The 19,312-nt window shown below is 34.3% G+C and overlaps 3 protein-coding genes across 5 annotated transcripts; 2 read left to right on the top strand and 1 right to left on the bottom strand.

The window, feature by feature from the left end:
• The first annotated feature begins 2,430 nt into the window (after positions 1-2,430).
• Positions 2,431-8,658, top strand: LOC111277303 (sucrose nonfermenting 4-like protein). The gene is made up of 13 exons (XM_022863662.2): positions 2,431-3,306; positions 3,440-3,527; positions 4,184-4,363; positions 4,553-4,660; positions 4,755-4,814; positions 5,177-5,266; positions 6,009-6,143; positions 6,792-6,936; positions 7,028-7,201; positions 7,694-7,757; positions 7,874-7,943; positions 8,069-8,174; positions 8,317-8,658. The coding sequence occupies exons 1-13, from the start codon at positions 3,203-3,205 to the stop codon at positions 8,409-8,411; spliced, it is 1,419 nt and encodes a 472-aa protein (XP_022719397.2). The 5' UTR covers positions 2,431-3,202; the 3' UTR covers positions 8,412-8,658.
• A 2-nt stretch (positions 8,659-8,660) lies between these two features.
• LOC111277304 (uncharacterized) lies at positions 8,661-10,739 on the top strand. The gene is made up of 8 exons (XM_089763462.1): positions 8,661-8,712; positions 8,870-8,932; positions 9,031-9,081; positions 9,283-9,374; positions 9,806-9,937; positions 10,017-10,118; positions 10,236-10,264; positions 10,368-10,739. The coding sequence occupies exons 1-8, from the start codon at positions 8,661-8,663 to the stop codon at positions 10,492-10,494; spliced, it is 648 nt and encodes a 215-aa protein (XP_089619588.1). The 3' UTR covers positions 10,495-10,739.
• A 96-nt stretch (positions 10,740-10,835) lies between these two features.
• LOC111277302 (protein ALWAYS EARLY 2-like) lies at positions 10,836-19,306 on the bottom strand. 3 transcript variants are annotated; one of them, XM_022863656.2, is made up of 20 exons: positions 19,118-19,306; positions 18,481-18,594; positions 18,262-18,357; positions 18,018-18,080; positions 17,447-17,524; positions 16,921-17,095; positions 15,798-16,057; positions 15,325-15,694; positions 15,025-15,105; positions 14,562-14,845; positions 14,424-14,480; positions 13,988-14,302; positions 13,720-13,898; positions 13,360-13,642; positions 13,069-13,275; positions 12,612-12,773; positions 12,043-12,183; positions 11,717-11,932; positions 11,284-11,568; positions 10,836-11,187 (listed from the first exon to the last, which is right to left on the bottom strand). In XM_022863656.2, exons 2-20 carry the CDS (start codon positions 18,583-18,585, stop codon positions 11,017-11,019), a joined length of 3,528 nt encoding a protein of 1,175 aa, XP_022719391.2. In that variant the 5' UTR covers positions 18,586-18,594; positions 19,118-19,306; the 3' UTR covers positions 10,836-11,016. The 3 variants fall into 3 exon arrangements, with proteins under 3 accessions (XP_022719391.2, XP_022719392.2, XP_022719393.2); XM_022863657.2 differs by having other exon boundaries at positions 19,203-19,295; XM_022863658.2 differs by having other exon boundaries at positions 15,025-15,102; positions 19,118-19,282.
• Between the last annotated feature and the right edge of the window lie 6 nt (positions 19,307-19,312).

Genomic DNA, 19,312 nt, shown 5'->3' with positions numbered 1-19,312 from the left:
AGAAAGGAATTGTTTGAACAGAATATCATACACCGGTTATTTTAGCCAGATGCATGATGTTCTCCCATTACAATATTGACATGCTAGTATGTGATTGTCCAATCACCTTTCTAGCTGAATGGCATTTTACAATTTCATACAAAATTAAGCCATTGATTTGTGTTCTTATCGTAGTGCATTTTAAATGGCTATGGCTTCATCATGATTTTACAAATTGTAGAACTGATTAGCTTAGATCAAACACTTTAAAGTCTGCAAGTAAATTCATATTTTGCACTGAAATTAAACCCATTTTATTAATATATTTTTTTTTTCATTTATATGATAATTTATGTATCCGCATCAATACGTTAAATACAAAATAAATTTTGACACAATTACAATCATAATGTAACTTGAAAAAAGTATCACAAAATTTGATCATTACTAAGGAATCTAGTATTTGAAGGCATAATCTCAGTCTCATCTACCACCAGTGCAGATTACTTAACACTTCTAGGGGACAAGGGGGGGGGGGGGGGGCAAAGGCCAATTTGAGTCATAAATTTTGATACAAATATGATCACACACCTTCGTAGCCCCGGCCTTTCAATTTGGAAAAGGGTCATTTTTTTTCCACTCTGCCAAATCAAGTTTGTCAACTAAGACACTCAATGTGGTGATGGGAGAAAAAATAGTGTGAAACGCATTCAAACAATTCAATGTGTTCATCTTGGAAAACCATCAAAGACATTGAAAAAATGCACATTTTCAAAGCAATTCTAAGCTTTTAAAATCTTTTCTATTTTAGATGGTAGACTATGTAGTTGGATTTTGAATACAAATATTTTATTACAAAATCTAAATCATTTCACTATGTTTGAATTATTTCAAAGCAATTGGAAGTAGCAAGTATTAATTTATCTCTATTTAAATTACTTATATATAAAAAATGTATTAGACAGACATGATTTGATTATGTTATTAGATTATTTGTGATTAAAGTTTCATTTGAATAAATGATAAAAAATTTAATTTCAAAATAAGATGATAATATGGTAAAAAAAATTTTATCGATCGTTTAAATTTAATGGATAAAACATCATATTTTGTAGTTATTATTTTTTTTTTTTTACTGAAAGCAAAATATGAAAATAAAAAACACAAGGCAACAATTAAATATTAATATCCAAATTAAGTATTAGTAAATAATAATTAATTAAAAAAAAAGGAAAGGAGAAAAGAGAGCTTTGCGTACGGAATTTTAATGAAGAATTAGCTTACCATTACAAAAGCATCTCTCTCTTCCCATGGTGGAGGAGGTGCCCGGGAATCACGGTCAGTGGTGGCCCCACCTTTCATTGCCCATTGATCCGATGGGCCCTACTTTTCTCACCTGAACATCACTTCATCACCGTCCAATCCGATCAACCACATACCTCCCCATTCTACTTTAATTAAATACTTTTATTGAATAATTATATTTGTTTAAAAAAATAAACCAATTGGTTACATAGTTTTTTGTTATTATTTATAATGAAATTTATTTACATTAATACAACATTAATAATACAGCAATTAAGTGACTGCCTATTTTAAAAAAAAATTTTTGCATATAATTTAATAAACAAAATTTGAACATAGATTCATCATATTTTGCCCATTAAATTATGTTTAGAATTTTTTTTTATAATAAAAATTTAAAGATAAATAGATTATTCAATCTTTTAAATCAAAATAAGATATATCGTACTTAACAGTCTAAAACATATAATTATAAGTCATACATTCGAAACAACTTATATTTAAAATCATTATTAGCTATAAAAGAAACTTCATTAAATAGCTGAATACTAATCATTAAATCAACCGATGTTTTTTCATACAGTGCAACTAAACTAAATTATTTGGTTTTTGTTGTCAAATATTTGTTAATATAAAGAAATTAATGATATAAAAATAAAAAAATTATAAATATTAAAATTTAAATTTAAATCTTTAAACCCTAAATTAATTGAATTGAATATCAATTTTAATTGTTAATTTTTTAATAACAATTAATTTCTCTTTTTAATTTTTTTGGATCAATATTTTTTTGGCACTTTTTTTTTTAATTATCCTCAACTTGTATGAGTTTATTTTTAAAATTTTTTTTAAAGGGAAAGGCTTTAAAGACAATACTTAAAATACAAATAAATTTTACTTAAAAAAATAAATTCAATGTTGCCATTAATATTATCTTTAATAGTAAAAATTTACATGACTAAATACATTAACAAATAAAAACAAGAAATAGTAATAGAAGTTTCTATACGTAAGCTCATGAAAGTCTAAAAATTTCACTAAAAATTTCACCGTCATAAAATTTTTTTTACTGCAATTAAAATTGTATTTACTATTATCATTGTTCTCGATTTCTTTTTCCTTTAACCTTTTTATTTATTTTTATATAAGTATTTTATATTTTTATTTGTTCATTTTTTTTTTCTTTATTCGTCATCAGATTCTTCACTAAGGCCCCAAAATCTCTTACGATCCAATCAATGCCAACTTCTCTCTAATCTTTCTCTATAAAACTTAGGGTTTTTTTTTTTCTCTCTTTCAAGCACTCCTCTTTAATCCGTTAGCTTTCATGTTTCCAGAATTGCCCACTCTGTAATCTTCCCCAGTTTTATTACTTTAGGGTTTTGGGTTCGATTCAGTGTCAAATTCTTGCTTTTGAGGTCTGATCAGAGCTCGAATTGGGGGGGTTTTTGATGGTCCTCTTTTTTATTGGGTGGGATTTAGGGGTTTCTTGCTAGCCGTTTGATTTGTTGACTTTAGGGATTGAATTTGTTGATTTCAGGAGATTTTGATTGGGCTTTGGAGGTGCCACATGTAGAGGATTATTGAAGCACTGGTTGAATTTTAGAAATTTGAGATATTAGGGTTTGGTTTTTTATGTACTAATTAGAAAAAAAAAGTGATCTTTTTTGGGTATGGTTTTGATTTGGTGGCTTTTAATGTATAATCATTAGGGGGTCCTCTGCTCCTTGTTGTAGAGGATCCCTATTGAAAAAAATCGAAAATTTTATGATTTTAAGTTACCAATCTTGATCAGTTCAGGTGAAAGTTATCAAGTGCTTTTAATTGCTTGAATTTTAGCGTTTTTCTTGGTGAAAACAAAGAGAAAAAGCCAAGTCGGAAATTTGTTGAATTTTAGTTTTGGTGGATTCAATAAATTATGGAGAAGATGTTTGCTTCTGGTCCAGAAACTGGCCGTATTCCAATGCGCTTTGTCTGGCCTTATGGGGGACAGAGAGTGTTTCTCAGCGGCTCCTTTACTAGGTGAGAGCTGAAAAAGTTAAAAATTTTGGTTTTTATATCGATTGCTAGGGTTATATGTTAAATTGATTATATTTAGGGTTTTTTCACTAATTTAGGTTGGATATGGCAATTGATTGTATCGTTTTGTACACAGGTGGTCAGAGCATATACCCATGTCTCCAATGGAGGGTTGCCCCACTGTATTTCAAGTTATTTGTAGCTTGAGCCCTGGATATCATCAGGTTAATTGGTTTTTTATGATCATTTTCTGTAGTTCATATTGAAAAAGCCATATTTGGAACTGAATTCTAATTGATAATGTGATAGTCTTCTTGGTTTTACTAAATGTTTGTGCAGATTTGCAGATAAAATTAATGGTGAATTCTGATATTGTTTTATCTAATGCCTCAATATGTTATTGAATCTGTTAATAAAGAAGATATACAGTCCATATATCATCCCTCTGCACATTTAAAGGAGGGGAAGAGATAGTAAACAAATATGATTCCAATTTAGTTGCATGCCAAGTTCCTAATAACCAAAGTGCAAGAAAGTATGGAAGGTGCTTTCTTAACAGTTATGTGATATTATTTGGTCCAGCCTGTTTTATATAGAAGAATTGGACCTGTTTAAGCAACATATTTAACTCTATTCACTTGTAAAGAGAACCTAAGACTAAGTTTTTAATCCTTCCTTTCCAATTGATTACTTGTGGAAATGGCACTGATGATTCACTGGAAGTAATGTTGTGTGTGCCTTTACGTTCTATTGATGAGATCCTAGTTGAGTTATTAAGTCCAGCATCCTAGAGACTATCCTGGTAATGGTAAACTAAGCTAGTTAAGCTGTAGCTTAACACTGAAACTGATATTCAGGTTTTGTTTCTGTTTACTGGCAGTTTAAGTTTTTTGTTGATGGTGAATGGCGGCATGATGAGCATCAGCCCTTTGTAAATGGTAATTATGGTGTGGTTAACACTGTCTTTATAGCTACAGAACCAGATATGGTTCCTCCAAGTTTTAGTCCTGAGACCCTGGGAAGATCCTATATGGACGTTGATGATGTTTTTATTCGTTCGGTATGCTTTTTCTTTTTTAACACTTGGATCATTTTCGTTGTTTACATTAGTTCTTTATTAAGTTTTTGTTTAGCAGTCCTTTTTCAAGTGTTGAGGTGCGTTTTGCAAAGGAATCAGGCTGAAAATTGTTTTTTTATGTTAGAGTTTAGATGGATAAGCACTTATGTTAATTTATGGGGTAACTTGTAGGAACCAGTTCCAACAATATCAGATGCAGATTTAGAGGTCTCTCGTCATCGTATATCTGCTTTCTTGTCAGGACACACTGCATATGAGTTGCTTCCGGAGTCAGGCAAGGTTTGAATTCATTACCTTTCTCTGGGAGCTGTTTATGTGGTAATTTATTGGGGTGTCTTGAACTGTTTCTATCTGAATGTATATATTGTTGCAGGTTATTGCCTTGGATGTTAATATAGCTGTGAAGCAAGCTTTCCATATTCTGCATGAACAGGTGAATCTCATTTACTAACTCAAAAACATGCAGAAAGGAAAAGGCATGCACAGTTACTCCACATAAAGTTCCACTTCGAGTATTTCCTGTTTGCATGTCTGTCATCCATAGAGAAGATAACTTTGTAGTGCATGTGTTCTTTTTTTCTTCTTTTTATTACCTCCCTTTTCTCACTCACTATTATGTTTTGACCGTATGCTTGTTATTTGAAGTAATTCTTCCTTCTGTAGTTTGTTTTATATCATTTACTTTTTGTTTAGATCTTTTACCCATTACAACTGTGTGCAATTATCTAGGTTTTAGTCTTCACCCCGCTGATTATTAGCTCATTTATCATTTTTGTTGATTTATTCTACTTTCAGGGAATTCCCATGGCCCCTCTTTGGGATTCTTGCAAGGGCCAGTTTGTTGGAGTTCTTAGTGCATTGGACTTTATTCTTATCTTAAGAGAGGTGAGTTTGGAAGAAAAAATTTTCAGTTTTCCCTTCAAATGTTAATCTAATCTGTGATATGTATAAGGAAATCTTTATTTGTAATTGGAATAAAAATTAGCAACTTTGTTAAGGCCAATGTCCTTTTAGAGACGCAGAGATGTATGAATTAGAGAAATGAACTTTCATGAAATAGATGGGTAGCTGTTACTTTCAATGGACTTGCATGAAACTAACCATACCCCTTTCTTCTTATGCTGAATTTAGTGGGTGTCCATGATTGTCAAGAGAGAGAAGGAGAATATAGGAAAGAAAAACTGGAGAGCCACCTAACAGTGGGGAGCCTCTTGTATTTATAGTAAGAGCCTAAGAGGTTGAACATACAAATCATTGTATGACAAGGATGGCAAAGAGCTTACCTATATTTGCCAGAGGCATAATGGTTTGAGTAACAATTTAAGTTCTTCTTCATTTTAAAAATATCGATGAACTCTCAATGTTTAAGAGTTATTTAACCATGAATATAAGTTTTTTTATGTAAAGATTTCCTTTTGTTCTCAATGGCTAACCATATTTTAAATCACTATAAAGCAATAGTTAAGGTTATAAAGCAATAGTTAAGGTAGCATATTTCTGTATGAGTATTACTAAGGTGTTTTTTTAAACTTTCTTGCATATACTACAAGTTGAAATGTGTAATTTTGCCTTATTTGATGTAATGTTCCTTGAGTAAGTTTAACATTTATAACCCTTTGAAGGACAGTTGGGGAATCATGGTTCGAATTTGACAGAGGAAGAATTAGAGACACACACGATATCAGCTTGGAAAGAGGTAAAGGTGTACCTTAGCAGACAGATTGATGGCAATGCAGGATCATCTTCTAGGCGTCTTGTTCATGTAAGTGCTTCCATTTCCAGAATTATCTAGCATTGCTAATTCACCATTCATGTTTGCCTCTGATTTACTGTAAAGGTTCATTTTTTGGATGATTCATGAAGGTGGTGAAATTACCTAATTATTGACTTCATTCTCTGCCTATATGTTAAATGAAACTTTTAAAGTTCAACTACTTTTGGCCAGAAAATTGAGTTGTTAACCGTTCAAATTATTAGGAGGAGCTGTTTTTACCATGTGATCTTGACCATTTTTTTTTTTTTTTTTGATAGTAGAGTTTTCTGGAATCTATTCATGAAAAAGAGATAGTGATTTCTTAGTCCGTGAATTCAAGATTTTGGAATGATGATTGTTTGGGTTCTCATGATACTTAGGTTATGCAATCTTGATGTTTCTCAAAAATTTAGAATAGAACAAATTTCCTATTTGTTAAGCTCTTGGAGTCTTTCCGTCATGGCCCATGTTTCTAAAGAATCTTCATTGTGCATCTATTTATCATGTATTGACTCAAACTTGTTTGTTTAGGGTAATATCTGCCATAGGTAGAGTACTTCGTTTGCTCTTATTTGATAGGACTTGGACCTACTGAAGTTGGAGCTACTTTGGCTACTTTTTTATCAGTACTATAACATTTAATACCATTGTATGCAGGCGGGGCCTCATGATTCTTTGAAGGATGTTGCTCTGAAGATTTTGAAAAGTAAGGTGGCTACAGTTCCCATCACTTATTCTTCATCACCAGATGGTTCATTTCCGCTTCTGCTACATCTTGCCACCTTGTCTGAAATACTAAAATGTAAGCTTTTCTTTTGTTGTTGGCTGAGGACATGATTTCTTACTATTGTTGAGGGTGCACGACTTCTTTCTAACCAGAACCTAATTTTCAGGTATATGCAGACATTTTAAACATTCTTCTAGCTCCCTGCCCATTCTTCAACAACCTATTTGTTCAATTCCCTTGGGTACTTGGGTACCAAAAATTGGGGAATCAAATGGTCGGCCGTTGGCTATGCTGCGACCAAATGCCTCTCTTGGTGCTGCCTTATCACTGTTAGTTCAAGGTCAGCTGTAGCCTTTGTGCTTAAAGCTTTCTGCTGCTGATGCTGTTTGTACAATAAGATAGAAATGATCACTTAGCAAGGAAAATGAAAAAGAATAGACTGTTTTAGGCATGCTTTCTTGTAATATTGAATTAGGAATGTGACTTTTTGCATCTACATCCTTTCGTTGCATGTTGAGCTTGTTACTTTGCCTTCTTGGTGAACGGTCAATGTTAAATGGGACGACTGATATGTAAGTTGTTAGTAAGTTCATTGTAGATACCACGGTTGGACATCATTGAGCAGCTATTGCTTAATTACTAGTTCTTTTATTTTTAGATGTATTTTTTTCTCCTCCTTCCTTTAAGGTATTTTTTTCTTTTTTAAATATTTTAATGCCATTAGAATTATTATTGATTCTAGGTACTTCTGTCCCGCTTTCTCCCCACTTTCTTTGTCTTTTCCACCTTTGTTTTTGTTAATCATCTTACAATATCACACCTTGTTTTGCAGCTGAGGTAAGTTCGATACCAGTAGTGGATGAGAATGACTCATTGCTTGATATATATTCGCGAAGGTAATTCCTTTCTTTTCAACTAGGAAATTAAAATTAAGAAAAAAGAAGCTGTTGGATGTCAAACTAATAATTTATATTCCTTGACAAAACTTGTCATCTGCTTGTTTTCTTGACAGTGATATAACCGCTTTGGCAAAAGATAAAGCATATGCTCAGATTCATCTTGATGAAATGAGTATTCATCAGGTAATTGTGAAACGTGGTTTATACATGCACCGCCTGTTAGGTTAAATGCAAGTAGAGGAAGAGCTTTTCTTGCTAGCCATAATGTCCAAGCCCTTGAAAACAATTTGTAATACTCGCTCTTTCAGGCCTTGCAACTGGGTCAAGATGCAAATTCTTTCAATGGACAAAGGTGTCAGATGTGTCTTCGGTCAGATACTTTGCACAAAGTGATGGAGCGGTTGGCAAACCCTGGTATCCTTTTGATCCATACTCTTTTATTTATATTTTCATATAATGCAGCTATTTCTCTTATGATTATCTTGATACGCTTCCTTCTCATCTATTTCTTCAATGTGATTTACTCTACTGCTTTGTTGCTTGTATTTGTCACAAGGGGCTAGGAGACTTGTGATTGTGGAGGCTGGCAGCAAGCGTGTAGAAGGAATTATTTCATTGAGTGATGTGTTTAGGTTCTTGCTTGATATTTAACTCAAAAGTCCGAGCTGTAATTCCGTTCGAGGGCTTTACTGTGATGGCATCGAGGAAGATCCATTAATTTCATTGAGTTGTGTTTTTTCTCTGCTCCTCCATCCGTCCCTCCCATGGTGAATGGTCTTATTTGTTACTCAGTCTTTTTATGAGGATAGAAGTTTCAGAGAGCAAGAAATGAATTTGTAAATTGTGAGAATTCAATTTTTCCCCTTCATTTCAATAACCTAATTATTGTCAAACTCAACCATGCTGCTGGAGATGCTCTCCTTGTCCGTGTCTGCTAACAGAAAAAAAAAATGTAGCTGAAAAAACCAAAGTGAAAAAGAGGGGCTGAACTTACAAAGAGGGTGGGTATTTTTTTTTTAGCTTCTGATTTCTTTTTGTTTAAAAAGGGTTGAAGATTTAGGAAATGGTGCATTTACTTGCTGTTAATGTTCTATTATGTTTGTTTTAAGGCCAAGCAACGATTCACTTCCAGTATAATCATGTGGTACAAAGTACAATCCATGTGAAAAACAGTTTGTCATTCTCTAGCATCTTTGATCGGTCTGTTCCCTCTTGAATTGTCAAAAACATGTAAATCTTTCAATTTCTATGTTTGCTTTGTTCTTTTCAGCTCTTCTGGGCGGAGGTTCTATTAACAACTCCTTACTCTATCCTCTTCCTAGTTAAGGATCCTCTTCTTTCCCATTAACCAAAACGGAAGCAATATAATTATATATATATATATATATATATATATATTACATGTGATATTGAATTACACAATGTGTGAATTCTCTCTTTATTAATCTCGCTTGATCTAGTTCAATATTCAAACTGAAAATCTAGAAAATAAGATTATAAACAATATAATCATTTATAAAAGCTAAAGCTGGAGGTGGCAATAGGTTGGAGTCAGCGGTTTGGGTTCTTGTAATTTCAAGTTTGGATCTTTTCAGGGTTGGATTTAAGTTCGAAGTGGGCGGATAAATTTTTTAGATTTTTTAAAAGATGTAATTATTTCAACATGTTTTTTAAATTTGAGTTGAGTTTAAAGTTTGAATTTTTTTTTAATCGGGTCATGTAAAATTTGTATTTTTTTGGATTCGAATTATGTCGAATTTTTTGGGATCTGAATCTTCAACCTTTTTTTAATCAAATCCAAGATGAAGGTTTTTTGGGTGGGTTTCTGGGCTTGGGTTCATTTTGTCAAATCCAACTAAAGCTAGGAAAGAATGGCGAGACTGGTTAAACTGAAAACAGGCTGCTTTTTCTTGGGCTAGAAATGAAATTAACGATCCAATTCTCTAGAACAGGCAAAAATATGAATCCAAAATCATTTTCCAAAAGTTTGGACTCATGGTTTAAAACCATGGGCTTTGTTGGGTTTTATGTCCCAACAGACCTAGGGCAACCAGTCTTCTTCATCGACTATAAAGGATCATATCGGCATTCCTTTCTTCCTTGTTCAGCTCTGCCGCCAACCAAGCTTCGAGGGTTCTCAGGTTGCTCTTGAAACATTTAGCGGCCAACCAAAAATGGTCTGTTCAAGCTTCTCTTTGTTTTCTTCTTGTTTTTGTTATTTGTTTTTCATAATTGAACCTGACTTCGTGTTGTTAGGTTCTTCAAAACGATATCGATTTGTTGAATCCTCCAGCAGAACTTGAGAAGAAGAAGCACAAACTCAAGCGTCTCGTTCAGTCTCCCAATTCTTTCTTCATGGTAATTGTTTAAAGCCCTTTCTTTGTTTCATTTCATATCTTTTCACCCTTTGATTTGTTTCTTATCTTTGTATATAAATTTGTTGGGGTTAACTTTGTTCTTTTACTCTTTTTAAAGGATGTGAAATGTCAAGGCTGCTTCAACATGTAAGTTCTTATTGTCTAGCTTATCTTTGGATCTTTAAATTTATGATTTCCTTTTGAATTGTGCATGTAAATCATTTCATTCCTTTATATATTTTTTTGGCAGAACAACTGTGTTTAGCCACTCTCAAACTGTGGTGGTGTGTGGAAATTGCCAGACTGTTCTTTGCCAGCCGACAGGAGGTAGAGCTAGACTCACCGAGGGATGCTCTTTCAGGAAAAAGGGGGACTGAAGTTTCCATTGGTCTGAATATGGGTCTTGTTTTTGTTTCAATTATCACATATAAAAAGTTCATTTTTGTAGTACGTTCAAGGATTAGATTCTAAGCTTGTTACTACATGGTTTTGATCATGGATTTTCTTTTGCTGCTATGAATATTTTGAGTCGCATTTGATTAGTTTTTGGATGTAAGATCCTTCTACGTATGATCAGATACCTACTTAAATGTGGAGAATTTCGTGTTTCTTTTTGGGTTCATTTCAGATGCCTTGTAAGGCCAATTGATGCTATATGTGCAATTGTAGGGAGAAATTTGAAATATTATCTGATCTCATATGGCATTTCTGCTTATGGTTTTCCCTAACATTGTTTTAACTCCATGCTATTTATGTATAAAATGTGTTAAAATACCCAAGCAAGCCAAAACCTCACATTTGGTTTTGTCTCATCAATTAACTAGGAGAAAAAACTTGAAAGAATTATGCTAGGAACCTGGATTCCAACATATTTGGTAAAAAGGGAAGAAAACAAAGCATCATGTTAAAGTTGGGATCAAAGCTAATATTTGAGTCTTAATTTTGCCCATGCACATTTGTATTTCTCGGAATATAGGCAGGTTCTGGGGACTGCATGGATGCAAGCTTGTAACAGCCGAATCAATGATTTGAGCCACATCGGCTGGGGGATATTGTCGCTCTGTACATCTCTGCATGTTAGAAGGAAACAAAAAATCAGCACAAGATTGCAACAGGAATGAAGCAGTGTTCTCCTCAGGCTGGTGAGAGTTTGCTCTTCAAATTACCTGTATCATGAGCAGAGTAGCAACACATGATGTGATAAGCTCCGAAGGAACTTGTTCGTCGTCTTTTTCAGAAGACTCCTGTAACTTGGGATTAGGGGGCCAAACGGCAGCCATGGGTTTCGATATAATCAAGTGATTGTGAGAATCAGTACTGCCATTCTCCTGCTCTCGTGACTTGATCACGGGCTTCCTAATCTCAGATGTAAATTGCTTTTGATCTACAGTGTCCAAAGCTTCTCCAATCCTCATAAATGCATCTTCGCCTTCCTTCATAGATGACACGGCCTGAATCATAGTGCTTGATTAATGTTATTAAACTCATAGTGCTTGATAAATGTTATTAAACTCATAGTGCTTGATAAATGTTATTAAACCGAAAGCTTGGAGTTTTTGGTAAATATATATAAACAAAAGGATGAAAAGAGACTTGTACCTTCATAGCAGCATCCACCATGGCATGCGCTCTTAATCTTGAGCCTTTGACAATTTCACCCACAACAAGTCCTGCTTCTGGTGAAACAAGAGAACCATCAACAGAACTTGTCAAGCCACCGAAGAAATTGGAATTAGTTGGGGGCTTCTGCCAAGGTGACACTGGGCTTGCAGGGGAAGTATCACGTTGTCTGAAGTTCAGTAAAGCAGAAGAATCCTGCACAGAACAATCAATCAAACGATGATCAATCCAAAGTTGTCAAAGAAGTGAATTTCGAATCGAAGAAAAGAAAAGACCACTTCTATCAATTCATGGAAGCCACATGCCTGGCCACTAGCTTCCTTTAGCTTTACAAGTGCCGTGGAAATATGCTTCTTGAAAGGTTCAGAAGCTTTTAAACAACTCTCTCCATTTCGGTTTTCTAATACGTCATTGTTTGTATTTCTGAGCTCTGTCAATAAAGCTTCCTGCAAGGTTTTATACATATATATACATGAAAAAGATCAGCTACAGTAATGTAATTCTGCTAACCTATATTGCAAGATAACATGATCATGGCATAATTTGCAAAATAAAATATATTTATGGATTTATAAGCTAATTAGCACAGCAAACATAAAGCACGAAGTCTGACTCTGAGAATATAATAAAGGGTTTTCAGCAAATTTCATTGAATATATTATGTGAATTCACCAAAGAGGCTAGTGCGGTAAAGATTATAAATCCAGAAGCAATATTATAAAACAGATCATTTATTGAAGATGAAGTTATCCACTAGCAAAACAGCTATCTATATGAGCATGCTAAACTAGTATAATTTAGCATGAAAAATATCAAGAAAGTTGAGATGAATTCAAAAATATAAACAATTAAGTCTATCAAATATTGTAATAACCTTTTTGTCCAGAGCACGGTTCAATTCAGACATAGCGCGTATATCAGCTTCCCTCCCTTGGATATGTGCCATGGTAAGGGGTTGACCATAGGCTGCTTGATGTGCAGTAAGGACATTAGGAACAGCTGCCTTAGCCTGCAAAGTGTTACGTTTTGCATCCACCTGGCCAAGACCCAAATATATCATATTGGTTACAGGTTAACATGTAACATTATTGCTACAGAAATTCTAATTCTAGATCCTAGTGCCATTAAGAAACAGAAAAAAAGAAGGATAAGTAAAAGGATACATATGAAGCATAGAAAAAGCAGTGCAACTGGCTATAGCATTCTCAGCCTATTTATGCCTAAATTTCAAATTATAGCACAAAGAAATTAAAAAGAAATGTTAAATCAAACAAACAAAAATCTGGAATTAACAAAAGTACATAGTGTTTGTGATTCCTAGGCATCCTAACCTTTATCGGATTTGCCAAAATGTTTACAGGGCTGGTTGCATTCTCTGGACGCCCACTTGAAGTGAATACCACAGACCCACCAAAATCTAAATTTCCATTCACTTGAGACTCTTCAGGTGTCATAGAGAATTTATCAAAAGCAAGGTTTTGTCTCCTAAGAGTTTCTGGCATATTTTCCAATGGATTTAGTGGCATACAATCAATATCCTGCAATAACATGTCTGTGTGACATCCAGTATGAAGAGAAGATGAATGAACTGAAATGTCAATGTATTAAAAAAATGCAATTACCATGACAAATTCAACTCCTAGTTCAGGATTGTCAAACTGAACCCTGCACCTGTCATGATCCACAGTAAGTACTTTTCCATCATGAACTTCCCTTGTTTTGGGATGAATGGCAATTACTCGTTGTCCAACTGATAAAGGACGTGCCAAATCTGTTGCAAGTCCTTCCCTAGCACCAACGCGAAGTTGAGTATAATGTTGTCTCACAGACTCTCGATACTGTTTAAGTTTTTCCCTCTCTTCATGTAAAAAGCGTTCAGAAAACCTCCTAGGTTTGCCAAGGGAACTGCATTAACAAGCAATTGCATTGTAAAATCTCTGTTTTTCCAAATTTCTCAACAGTAGGGATACTGACAACCTTACCTTCTTATGACACCCCACTCAACACGAGTAAGCCTTGGAATGTGACCCAATCCGACATGATTTAAGTACTCCACAAACTCCCTTTTAGCAAACCATGCGTAATCAATGGCACTGTAAAACCATTCAAAAGAGCACCATCTTCGGGCCAGATTAGATGATAGGCAGGAAGAGAGCTTTTCCTGAAATTCAATAATATCCATCAATTATGCTCTAAATTTTGAAAACTCTTCTGCAGAAGGGAAATAAATGAAGGAAGATTAGATTCTACCTTTAGTCTGTCTTGTGAAAGAGAGTGCTTGTTTGGTTGATTCTTAAATGTGTACTTGGAAGAATTTATATCAGTTGAAAGTAAAGCTCTCTTCAGGTTTATTTTACGTCTACTTTGATGCTTAGTTGGTAAGATAGAAGGGTTTGGAGCAGGAACTTTTGAAGTTGACACCAGTGAACCAATTCCAGCCATTTTTGGATTATTAGTGGGGGAATCCTCTGGCACTCTGAATGATTTCCATTGTCTTGATTGAACAGAAGATTGAGCACCACATTTACCTTTAGAGAGATATTTGTTCTCTTCTTCAGCCATGCCCTGCTAGGCAAAAAAACAGCATCAACCCAGGAGATAATACATATTACTAAAATAACATGAAAGTGATTTGCTATCTTACATGCATTGAACAAGTAAATAAAAGGCTAAAAGATTCACCTACCCCATTCTCTAAAGATTTTCTCGAAAGAGAATCCATTGGAGCTTCTGCATTTGAAATCTGCAGCTTGAAAAAAAGATTTTGTCATGAAATCAAGATTAGAATGAAGTAGTTACAACAGAAAGAATATTCAATGGTTACCTCTGAACTGAAGGATTTGCGTTTTCTTTTCCACAAGTTATTGGGAGGTTCTGGCTGTTGTTTTGGTTTAGAAGCGACATTGTCATCCACAGCTGAATACCTCCCAACTTTTGATTCTCTAGAGGAAGCATCTTCAGCTCCATTCATTAAGTTGAGCAGCTTTTCTTTTGGCCCAAGGTGCTTCATTTTATCTCTATGATGACTTATAGGTGCAGCTTCAGGTACACTAGACTTGTCATCAGTTTCAAGTGTAATTCTGTCCTCTTTCAATTTGACAGATGATTCTAGGAAAACATGGAAACAACAATAAGAGGAATAAGAAAAATGTATGCTTCCAGAATCCATGCAGAAAATGGTCTGGAAGAAACATATATGAGTAACTAAAGCAAGATAATTGACAGGAAACCCGATATCATATGGTACATTCAAGTTAAAAGGTAAACTTGAACCAATTGAAACCTACCAGATTCCATTATTGATGTTGGCAACATTGATGTAGACAAATTGGCTAATGTCAGCAAACCATCTAGGGAAGAGCTTTCTTCTACATATAGAAAAAGAATAAAAAACTGACGTTGAGCTTGCATGTGCTATCAAATCTAAAAAAAAACAGTTGCAAGAAGACCATTATGCTTTGAAAAATAAAGCAACTTCAAATTCCTTTTGCATTTTCCTCTTTTTTTTTTTTCTTTTTCTTGCTACTTTTGGTGCCTTGTTTAGGTAGAATTATGACATCATTTAATCCCAGATCTCCAGTTCATACCTCCAAAGACAAGGTTCCCGTTTCTCTTCCCCTGACTCCATGGTGAAAGTTCATTTTTTGCACTGGAAATCTCCATATCAACTTTCCCTTCGAGAGCACTACCTATAATTCCTTCTTCAGTGCCGCTACACGCTTCTTGGCCATCATCAGACAGATTGTTCTTCATCTCTTCAACTTCAATTTTCTTCCTGTAAAATTTTTTCCCCTTTTGATGAACTTCAACAGTACCAACACCTTCCATATCCATCAAGTGGCCAGTATCTCTGGAATAAGTTCCAATTACAGGTTCTGTGCCCCCATGCCTGTCTTCTGTCCAGCATTCATAGGAAGAATCACGAAGCTTGGTCTTTGTTGTCTCTGATTGTCGCAACTAATTGCATGTCAATGGAAAAAATAAACGTAAAATTATTACACAGATAATGAGGGCAAAGGCAACCAAAAAAAATTATAAACTTAAACTAGAGGTCATGTACCATCCTATCATAGCTCTGAACAGATGAGGATCTTCTGCAGTCAGCTCTTTTATAAGGTGTCTGGGAAAACTGAGGGGAGCTTCCCTTTTGCAATGCTCCTGTCAATGTCAATGCGGCGGCATGTTCATCATCATTATCATCAACCCCTGACTTCTTGGCTCTTTTGCTTGGTGGAATGTAACTTTCAGTGTCATCTCTCCTATATGAATATGAAACAGGGACCCGAGGAGTCCTTTTCCGAACTGCACGAGGATGAATACCTAAAAGGAACTCAAACCAAATGAGGACCTCAATCACAGTTATGGGCATTATTATAACAAGGTTTCTGATTGCATTGACCGTTCATATGCTTAGTAAACATAACTGTAAATTGGCATATCTTCTCCTCTAAATACAGCAACATTACAGAAAAATTATTATTGCATAAAGAATACCAAATATTATACCAAATTTCATTTCCTCCCATGGACACTGAAGAACTTTCCTAGGTAGTCAACAAACTGTTTCCACTGATCTTTGAACTAATGATGCTAAATGCAAAAACTTGGCTTCCCTATAGATAGGCAACAGGAAATGGATTACAAAGGAAAACATTAATGTAAACTAGAAGGAGTCCTAAAAAATTTTTAAAAAAAAAAAAAAAAGAGAGGAAAGAAAGCTCCAATATTAGATTGTCAGTTTATCACCCACGAGAGATCCTTCTAAAAGAATTTTGATTCATCAAAGCATCTACTAATCTTCCACTTATTCTAATTAACCAACTAGAAAAGTTTTTGTTTCCTCTTCTCATGTCATTCTGTAGATTGAAAAATAATTGGTGGCAACTTTTTGTTTACTTTTTTCCCCTTCTGATTAATAACATTTCTTCCTAATGTTACTACATTCCTCATCTGACAGATCATAAATAACTTCAAGCACTATTCTTAGCTTTTCTTTGCCCGTAAATTTGGACAACTTCTACCACTTTAGCTCTTTCCTTTTTCAGTCTCTTAGTTGCATCTATTGCCAAATAAGAGATATAACTAAGGCAGGGAAAATTAAGATACTTGTAATAAACAACAAAGGAACCAAATTGAAGAAAAACCAGATGCAATTGACTGCTAACAATAACAGTGGATTTTACCATTAAGGCCTGCCCTTTTCAACAAAGACAAGCATCCCTGACCAGATGCAATTGGTTGGGGCTGAAAACCATCCTCTTTTGAGGACCCAAGATGAACCTTTGCCCGCTTGCGCTTTTGAGCTTTCTGGGGTATTTCAGATGGCTCATTGCTCTCTCTTTCATCATCACTCCCCCCCTGTTAGTTGACAGGTACAAAATTTTCATCCATTAGTCAGTAGATAGAGGAAGAACATTAAGATTTCAATTTATTTTGAGAGCCTAAAATGAATAGATATAATTACTGTATTTTTTAGGAGGTAAAGAGAAACATACTTCCAAAGAATAAACTACACAAAACAGCGTTAATTGATACAAACAATGACTGCAGAATTAAATTTGTGGTATAGCTTTGGATATTATAGTAATTAACAGCAAAGGAGAGAGGTGAACAAGATTAATTAAAACTAAAAGATGAGAAATCATAAGAAAGACTGCAAATATCAGAGATTTCCTAATAATTACTTCAAAATGTCAAATCCAATCTCACCAGGACAGTGTAGTGGTCGGTCATCATTGCTATAAGGCCAATCACGGAAGCCGTTCCATCTGGCAGGGATAAATATGCCTGAAAATAAAACACACACACACACACACACACACACACTAACATACGTCAATGTAAGACTATTTATAAGCAAATAGAGTCAAACTAAAGCAACTCTCAGGCTTCATCCAACACATGAAGGCCCAAAATGAAGCTATATTCACAGACCTTGAAGCACATATTCCACATAATGTCTTGAAGACTTTAGCAACAAAAAAAACTACTTATCTGCATTAAACTATAGCAGTACATGGATTTCTAAGCACAAACGCCATGCAATTTCAACTGGATACATCTTGAGAAGCCACATCAAAGTTTAAAAATGGCAAGTCAACTAAGACAGAAGTTCCAAGTTTTTTCCTTTTTAATCTTTTAGAATAGATATCCTATATACTTGGTTATTTTAGAAACAATCAGCATTAAACCCAGAAGCATCCACAAACAGGATTTAACCAATCAATGACAAGTTGGTAACTGATTATAGCTTAGAGCTACATTTGAGGCCTAAACATACCCGGTTCATAGTGTAAAGGGCCTCCACCATTTCAGTGGTTCTATTACGCACAGCAGCAGCCACCTAAACCAAGGAATCAAAAAGTTAAAAAAAAAAAGAAAAAGAAAATGTTAATTAGATTTATACAATTCCTGGATAGAAAATCATCCCAATATAAATCAATGAATAAAATTACAGGCAAACTATAAAGCTTTGCTATGATAGTTGTCAAAGCAATAGTAACTGTAGCAGATAACTACTATACCTTCTTCCAATCTTTCCCATACTCTCTATAAGCTTTATAAAATCGCTCAATCTCGGCCTTGCTCCATTGAGATCCTAACTTGTCAGCTAATTTCTTCTATAGCGTAGAATACAACGGTCCATGCATCAAAACGACACACAATTAGCATATGATGTACACCGCATCAAAATAATTTGATCTTAGACCAAATAATCAATGAGAAATGACTCAAACACTTACCTTTGGCTTACTTTTTCTTGAATTTCCAGCATCTTTATCAGGAGAGACTTCATATATACTTGAATATTGTTTGTTCACACTTTTAGATTTTCTTGTTGGGGCCATCAATTCTATCTGAAACATTTCATCAAGAAACATAAATCCCATAAATGTTATCGTTTACTCGAATAAACTAGCCAAATAAGATTTTTAAATTAACAAAAAAAAAAACTGCAAAACCTCAAATCCACAATCAAATTTTGCTTCAAAATTGAAAACACCCAAAAGTTTACATATTTAAAAAAAAAAAAAAAAGACTTAAAAAAAATTCATTCAAAAACTGCTCTAAAGGCAACACAGAAATTATTAAAAAGAAAAACCAGGAACAAAATTTCTAAAAAACCCAAAAATGCAGGGATTCAAAAACCGAAATTCAAATTCAGTAGAGAAAGAAGGCAAGCCAATTTGGTTTAATCCACAAAGTCACTTGAAAAACTGCTTCAAACCCTGTGAAGGAAACCCAAAAATACTTCTAAAAAGGCAATAAAGATTCAAACTTTTAGCCGCAAATTCCTCAAAAAATCCAAAAAAAATCACAAGTCTAGTTTCAAAATCTAAACTTTTTAAACCCTAATTCACAGATCGGAGACAATCCCACCTAACAATTTCCGGCCATGTTCGATTTGAGTCTAAACCATGAAGACAAACAAAGGGTTTTAGAGAGAGAAAGAAAGAAAGTTTACCGAACAAAAAGAGATAGATATTAAAAAAAAAAAATAGAGAGAGAGAGAGAGAGGTTGGCGTTGCCGCGAAACTTGAATATAAAGGTGTTTTAGCCAATGAGCTTAATTTG

The sequence above is a fragment of the Durio zibethinus genome, chromosome 7 (genome assembly GCF_047325235.1).
Source record: "Durio zibethinus cultivar Kanyao isolate XHJ-2024 chromosome 7, ASM4732523v1, whole genome shotgun sequence".
Lineage (NCBI taxonomy): Eukaryota > Viridiplantae > Streptophyta > Magnoliopsida > Malvales > Malvaceae > Durio > Durio zibethinus.
Note: the sequence above shows the minus strand (reverse complement) of the source record. Positions and strands in the feature narration are given on the sequence as shown.